This window comes from Sipha flava, unplaced genomic scaffold (assembly GCF_003268045.1).
Source record: "Sipha flava isolate LNK unplaced genomic scaffold, YSA_version1 307_pilon_pilon, whole genome shotgun sequence".
Taxonomy (NCBI): Eukaryota; Metazoa; Arthropoda; class Insecta; order Hemiptera; family Aphididae; genus Sipha; species Sipha flava.
The window spans coordinates 1,004,096-1,012,738 of record NW_020272984.1 but is presented as its reverse complement, the minus strand read 5'-3'; the positions used below and the strand labels follow the sequence as shown (position 1 = coordinate 1,012,738).

The window sequence follows — 8,643 nt, the reverse complement described above, 5'->3', positions numbered from 1 at the left end:
CAACTAAATATAAGACGATCTATCAGCCACTAGTTCAGTTTTCGTTGGCAGAGTACACTCACCGTACGAAAAACGTTTTAAATTTTAAAAAGTGTTTTATCATTTTAAGTCTAAACATGTGTGGAATCTGGGCACTTTTCGGTGTCGACGTGCATTCTATTTCTAAGTACGACAAAACTTTTTCCAAGATTCAACACAGAGGACCAGATGCATGGAGATTGGAATATGATTTAAAAGTTAAAGTAATATTAAAAAAAAAACACTTCATTTCAAATATATAATAAATATATATATTATTGAGACTGGAATTCATTTTTCAGAATGTTTGTCTTGGATTCCATCGTCTTGCGATTATTGATAGTCTTTATGGAATGCAACCAATGAAATTACACAAATTTCCTTTAGTAACTATGATTTGCAATGGAGAAATTTTCAATTGGAAAGAAGTAAATTCATATAAATGTTTTGAATATAGTTAAATAGTTTAATAAAAATATAAAAGTTGTTTAAACAATTAAGCTTTAACTTAAAATTTAATGAACTCTTACCGATTTTAATTTTAATTAAATCATATTAATAATAATAGTATATAAATAATTATTTATAATATTCATATTAATATTAATATTAACTTATTTCAAAGTATTATTACATTTTTCAAATATACGTTGTTGTTAAATTAAGTAACTATAGTAACTTTACAACATAAATAATAAGTTATTATTGAGCTTACATTTTTTTGGTAAACACTTATTTGTATATAAATGCTCTGAATTATTGAGGAGACATATAATTCGAATAAAAATTCATCAAATATTATAGTTAGAAAAAATAAAAACTGTAATTGAATACAAATCTTTTTTTACATTTTTACCACTTTTATCTGACCAATGTTAACTTGAAATTAAATTTTTTGGTTACTCATTTTCAATTCATAAATACTTAAATATTTGTTTAAAATATTTGATAATTTTTTTATAAAATTCGTTATTGAAACTATTTTAATTTAATAACTAATTGAAATAGTGCTAAAAAATATCTTTTTTTATCAATAAAATTTTACAAGTTTTTGAAACACTTTATTAAAACTAACCTACAATACCTACTGTATTTTATATTGTCATTATTAATTATATGAGAAAAAAAAAATAATATATACTTATAAATTAATTTTTATTCAAAAATAACATTTTTAATAGCTAATAGACAGTTTCGATTGAGCCGCTCGTCCGATAATAATATTAGGATGAGCGACTATTCGAGTATTTAGCAATTCAGCATACATACAATTGTGTTTTGAAAAATAATAGCTTTAATCTAAAATCTAACATAAGAGAAAAGCTGATTGATCAATTATAATTTTCGTGTATAATTTTATTAGCTTGGAGTCAAACATAATTTCAACTACGAGACTCAATGTGATGTAGAAAGTGTACTTCAACTTTATGGAACATTCGGTATTGATGAAACATTAAAACAATTGGATGCAGAATATGCCTTCAGTCTGATTGATGCACTAAAGAAAAAAGTATACATAGCTAGAGATCCTTACGGTGTAAGACCATTATTTTGCCTAACGTCAAGTAATGGTATTTTGGGACTTTGTTCCGAATCAAAAGGTATTGACATTGGTTCATTGGTTTTATACATTTTATTTTTTTTTAAATTTTTTTTTTACTTTTATATCTGATTATATAATCATCATAAATTAACATTATATAAATTACATATCATCATAGTATTATATTCTCTGCACATAAATGACACTTAAATTACAACTTTTATAAAAATAAATTTTTATTATTTAAATATTTAATATATAGTTTGCATAGATGCCTAAGGTATAATAAATATTTTACGAAATTTCCTATAGAAGTATTGAATACAAAAATTAGAATACAAATACTCATTTGATTTTGACAAAATAAGTGTATTATTAGTTTCGATTTGAAAATAATGATAAATTATTATAAAGTAATAACTGTTACAATATTTTTTTTGTCAGAGATCAGCTTACCCGAAACGATTTATTTAGGCAAAAATTAACATCTTTTATTTCATTATCAATGACTATTTTAAATTTTTTTTTTAGAAATGCCAATCTTTTATTTCTTTTTTAATTTATATAAAACACATTATCGTTGTTTTTATGTTAATTTTGCCTAAATTTAATACAAAACTGCTCTGGTCAGCTTATAAAAATGTTAGGAAATATTTTATGCGTTGAAGTACTCAAATAGAACAGTAGAAACTTATTAAACTAAATAAGTATATAAGTTATAATATACATTTGTATATATTAGTTATTTTTATATAAGTTAATAAAAATAAAGAAAAAAAATATCTTTAAAGGGTGATTTTAATTACTTTGTACTTCTTAAGAGAATACTTCCAATTTGGGATTTATTTGAATCTTCAACGATTTCTATCATTTTTCCCAGTAATTAAATAGTGTTATGCTAACCACTGCATTCGTTAGAACGATAATCATTTAAATTTTTTAAAAAACAATCTATAATTTTAAATTCGCAAGATTATACTCCAGTTATACTTCGAAATATTTCGATGCAAAGAGATAAATCTAATTTAAACTCACTGATTTATAAATCTTCTAAATTTTTGACTGAAGAAATTATAATGGATACCAATTTATTTCCAAAATAATTTTAGCTTAATCTTATTTACTTCTTTAATTCAAACTTTAACAAATATAATCGACTGTTGGTCCAATTTCAGTTATAACTTAAATCTCTTAAAAATAAAATTGTATGGGTAGTTTAAACTGTAAGATTCTAATTATTTTTATTATAAATTACAATCTTGCATTTCTTACGGTAGTTTTATTTATACTCATTGTATATCTCTATGCTTATGTAAAACCTTGATATCTAAACTAACAATATAAATAAAAATATAAGTTATTAATTATGATTTTTAATATGTTTAAAAATATTAGTTATTACTAAGAATCTTTCATAATTTTTTTTCGTTGGAAACGGAAATAAGTACCTATAATTTTGTAGATAATTCATATTTACAAAGAGTTACATTGCTTTAATCAATATTTATTTTAATAAGACCTCAAGAGTTATTGTAAATCGATCTTGAAATTAATTATTCTGGTATGATATCACTACGTTTATTAGTTTAACCTATACAATTTAGAAGTTAATAAATCATGCTCATTCAATCCACTTTCTCGTGTATGATTTTTTCTTTATAATGATTTTAAATAATTATCCGATTATACTAGAAATATTACAAAATAATTAAAAAATCATAAATTTTTTGTATATTTACTTATTTTATATCAAATTAGTATTTAAGACTAACTTTTAATAAAATATCCTTTAATTCTAACCAACATCTAAATATAGTATAATTATAATTAGGGATGGGCAAGAAATTCAAAGAAGATTTGAATTTTCCGAATAACCTTAAATTTGGATTTGTATCAGTGCAGTTTTTAACTACGTAGTTAACTAGGCAAGGCAAATGTCGCCCAGTGATTTTACTCTGTCGACAATATTTTAAAAGATTGAGCGAAATAATGCGAAATAAACGTGTAATACTATAATTGTACTATGGTATTATACATTGACTATTTTGAGAAAAACATTTTTTGTCGCCCAGTGAAAATTCCTTATAAAATGCACTAATTTGATCAAATTTTTATTCGAATTTTCCGAATTTTCCGAATTATTCACATTTATGGATTTGCTTTCTATGTAAATTATAATTATTTTTAATTTCTAGTAAAATAAATTATTTTTTTTTATTGTAATTAAAAATTTAACAACAAATCAATATTGTGTTTTATGAATTATAGTACACCATTGGCGCATCTAGGTCTAAAATATTGGGGGAGGGGCTGACTGAAGCCCTACAATTAAATTTAATCAATGTGAGCCCCCCCATATCCCCCATTGCCGCAGACACGGAACAATAATTATTAATTGAAATAAAAACAATCATAAAATATTAATACCATACTATATTATTAAAAATCATGTACCTACTTCTATGTAGTATGTTATACATAAATATGACATAACACCATCGCTATATTCCATCGTCGTCCGTCACATATATTAGATAACAATATTACTATTAATTATGTAGGATTGTAGGAATTACAAAATAAACTATAATAATATTTTATATTTATACAATTTACTTTTGAATAATTCTCTGCGTCATATACTCATATTATTAAGTATATATCGCACTATCCCATGCTTAAATTATCATTAAATTTTAAATAATTAAAAAAATTTGGGGGGCTATAATACATTTTAGGGGGCTAAGCTCCCTAAGTCCCCTCCTAGTTGCGCCAATGCAGTACACTTATCTTGACATAACTTTTTATAATTTATTTTTAATTACCAAAACAATTTATTAAATGTTGAGTTAATTATTTACCACTATGACATTTAGTGATATTATTATTGAATACCCAATTCATTTATCTTTACTACATAACCTCAATTAATTGTATGTGAATATAATGATATGTCATTGAAAAGCAAAATTGAAGTGAATAATCTGGATAATACATGAAATCCCCAAAATTATAAAATAAATAATTCATATTTGTCAAACCTTAATATGCCTATCACTAGTTATAACATATAATTACAATACAATAATATGGTGTAATTTTAATTAATATATAAAATAAAAAAATAATAAAATAAAATATTATATTACATAAAAATAATATGAAAATGTAGATGTATTTACTTCTAATCACTTATTAGTCATAATTTTATCATATTTATTAATAGTTGAATAATAATTTTCACCAAAATTGTGATTTTAAAATTGCAAAAATATTTAATTTCAATTTTTACGCTTCATAATTTTCACTATACTTTTTTTTTCATTTTTTTGGTGAGTAAATATGTAATTCATTAATTGTGCACACATTGGTGTATTTGTAATATTAAATTGAATACATTTTTATTTATATTAATTGAAATTTTCTATATAGGGGTTTATATATTTATTAGGTATTTATACCTTATATATTTATATATATATTATTATTAGGTTGATATAAATCTTTCTATTTATTCGAGTTTACATTAAATACATTTACTATTGATATAGGTTTGACATGTTTAATTGAAGAGCTCGAGCTTACCGATTGGGAATTGAAGCCTTTCCCACCGGGTCATGTAGCTGAGTATAATATTTTACCAGATGGTAAACTGTCTTTGGTTTCACTGAAACGGTTTTTCGAAATCGAAAAACCTATTTTGCCACCTGTGGCATTGCAAGAAGGTACGTTTAGTTATACTTAACTGATGATTGTTACGACGTAACCCATTAATATAAGTGCATATAATATATGCATATAATGTGTGCATATAATATATATTAAAATTATTAACTAGGTCTAACTGAAGAAATTGTTCATGCCAATATTCGAAATTTATTGACACAAGCTGTTGAGAAGAGAATGATGTCAAATCGTCGTATTGGTTGTCTATTGTCTGGAGGACTAGACTCAAGTTTAATAGCTGCTATATTAGTAAAATTGTCTAAAGAAATGTGTCTCCCCTACCCAATTCAGGTAAATGAAAATGAAACTAAAAATACTGACCAATATTGTTATATTACATTTTATGTACGTAGACGTTTTCGATCGGAATGGAAGACAGTCCAGATATATTGGCAGCGAGACAAGTAGCCAAGCATATCGGTTCCGAACATCATGAAGTCATTTTTACCGCCGACGACGTATTGAATATATTAAACAAAGTGATTTACACCTTAGAAACTGCAGACATTACTACAATAAGAGCATCATGTGGTAGGAAATCAAATTAATTCGTCGTACAATCGTCTGAAATTGTATTGAACGTACACTCATATTTGAAAATGTAATGTTTCTATTGTAATATGCTCAACGATTTTACAGGAATGTACCTAGTTGCAGAGTACATAAATAAAAATACGGATACGGTAGTGCTGTGTAGTGGTGAAGGTGCTGATGAAGTTGCACAAGGTTATATTTATTTTAGAGACGCGCCCACACCAGATGATGCACACAATGAAAGCTTAAGGCTTTTGGGTGATATTTATATGTACGATGGCCTACGTGCTGACAGAACTACAGCTGCTCACGGGTTCGTTTTAAATAAAAAATGCTGAATATGCGATGTATGTGTATTTATAATTATTTTTTTTATTTTTAGGCTCGAGTTAAGAGTACCTTTTCTAGACATACGTTTTACTCAGTATTTCCTCAGTCTTCCCAAGACGATGAGACAACCACAAAACAAAGTTGAAAAATACCTACTTCGTTCGGCATTTGACGGTTTTGGTCTTTTGCCCAATGATGTATTATGGCGGCATAAAGAAGCTTTTAGGTGATAATCAGCTTAAATATGAGCATTTAAATAATACTATAATATAAATATATAAATTCAGAATAAGAAAATAAATTTGGATGATTTATGTCATTAATATATATCATGGTTAAAATATTAAAACTATCTAAATATATATCAAATTAATCTTTTTTTTTTAAATGCTCTAGGGCTGTATTATTTAAACGACCCAAACGTATTTATAAATATGTCAAAGTAATCTTAAGCGTTCAATTGGCGCTACTCCTTGTAAAATTGTAATAATGAACAATTTAAGCTTTTGTTGTATAATGCAGTTTTTCTTCTTCTTCTTCTTATCAGCTTAGTGGTCCATTCAGGACTAACGCTGCCATCAAAATGTATGATACAGTTAACTACACAATCTTTAGGGTATAAGAGTGTACATTTTACCTATTTGATTTTGGCAAATATTAATTTAATTTTTTTTTAATTTAAAATGTATTAGTATACATCACATATCCGCATTATTTCGTTTTTATCATAAGTTGAATAATACAAATTACATGTTGTTTAAATATAGTTTTCAAATGAATCAGATCTCGTACAAAGATTGTATACTCATTTACTACATATGATAATAATTACTATTAAACTTTTATTGTAATTTAGCGATGGTGTTACAACTGCCAAAAAATCATTGTTCAATATTATCCAAGATTGGATTGATCCAAAATACACAGACGACGATTTAAAATTAGCAGCAGTAAAATATCAGCACTGCCCTCCAAATTCGAAAGAATCATTGTATTACAGGTATTTTGCATTATTTAAAACGTTTAATTAATCAAACCATTAATTATGTTTTTATAAGAGTTTATTTATTTATGACGAAGTACTAAGATAAAAGCGAAAAGATTATAGTTATTAAATTATATTAATGGTTTATAGGGATGAGTTTGAAAAACACTACAAAGGATTATCTTCTAAATTTATGCCTTACTTCTGGATGCCCCAGTGGACTCAAGTTAAAGATCCATCCGCAAGATTTATTCAACATTATGCAGCTAAATAGTGCTTATCTTTTAAATCATTTAATATTAAGTTTTAGTGTATTAATTTAAATTTTAATTAAAATTCATATCTGTCTGATACTGTATTATTCTGATGTAATATATTTAAGTTTTAAAATATATTTGAAGTCATATTATTTTATCATTTAAATCTATAGATCTATTACAAAGTAAATTAAAAAAAAAAACTTCGCATTATAAATTACGAGTTACTCATATAATTTCCCTATGTATTTGTCAGAATGTATTAGCATTAAATGTTTATAATCAGACTTTTATTTGAACCATTACGTGACTTACGTCGGAATGCTTATTATTACAATATTTTTAAACGTATTCAATAATTATTTTTTCTAATTTAATTATATGTTTGAATATATTGCGGTATATTATAAATGTATAACATAGTAAATCATAATAATCTATAATCATTAAGCAAAACAACAATACCTACATAATATCATAAGAGTTATGGTAATTCGTTGAACAATTGAAAACCTATAAGGACATGTTATATTTATATGTATGTATACTATAATAATAAATAACCATAATAATTTTTATAATCTCGTAATGGTAAATAAAATGTTACTAAAAATATTATACGAGTAGTATTTTAAATTTTAACATATGGCTAGTGTTCAGATGTGTCAACACAACTAAGAATGAAAAACTAAATAATTAATTGAATTGGATATTTAAACTAGACAATAGCTACCTATCATATTGAGTTGACTGTATTCGGTTCTGAAATGTATCAAATAGTGAATAAAAAATATATCACAATTAATGTTCATGGTTTTATTAATAATAAAATCTTATTAAAAATTCATAAAAAAAAGTAAGAAATAAAGTATACACTTGATTACACTAACTTTTTTTTACAAATACATGGACCCAACTAAGAGAAATCCCTTATTATAATTAATATTGATTAAATGTGTGATTTTTTTTTGTTATTTTATTTAAATCTTAGTCAATCTAAATGAATTGTATAACTTTTCGATATAAATCAATATAACACAGAATTTGAATCATCTATAATCATAAATTCATTAGTTCTCATTTTATTACTTTGTAGATAGATCATACAGTTTAATAATATCTTAATATTTTTTAATAATAATATCATAACTTATTTTTCAGAATTAAATCACCTAAAATAAAAGGTATTGCAAATGAAACATGTTACAGATCTGGGATGGCAAACCTTTTGAACACTGCGTGCCCAATAT

At 24.7% G+C, this 8,643-nt stretch overlaps 1 protein-coding gene across 1 annotated transcript; it reads left to right on the top strand.

Annotated features, from left to right (window-relative positions):
• LOC112686417 (asparagine synthetase [glutamine-hydrolyzing]) lies at positions 1–7,487 on the top strand. The gene is made up of 10 exons (XM_025558673.1): positions 1–242; positions 321–446; positions 1,382–1,619; positions 5,113–5,286; positions 5,400–5,578; positions 5,641–5,818; positions 5,927–6,134; positions 6,204–6,377; positions 7,008–7,151; positions 7,287–7,487. Exons 1-10 carry the CDS (start codon positions 117–119, stop codon positions 7,408–7,410), a joined length of 1,671 nt encoding a protein of 556 aa, XP_025414458.1. The 5' UTR covers positions 1–116; the 3' UTR covers positions 7,411–7,487.
• Positions 7,488–8,643: the final 1,156 nt, after the last annotated feature.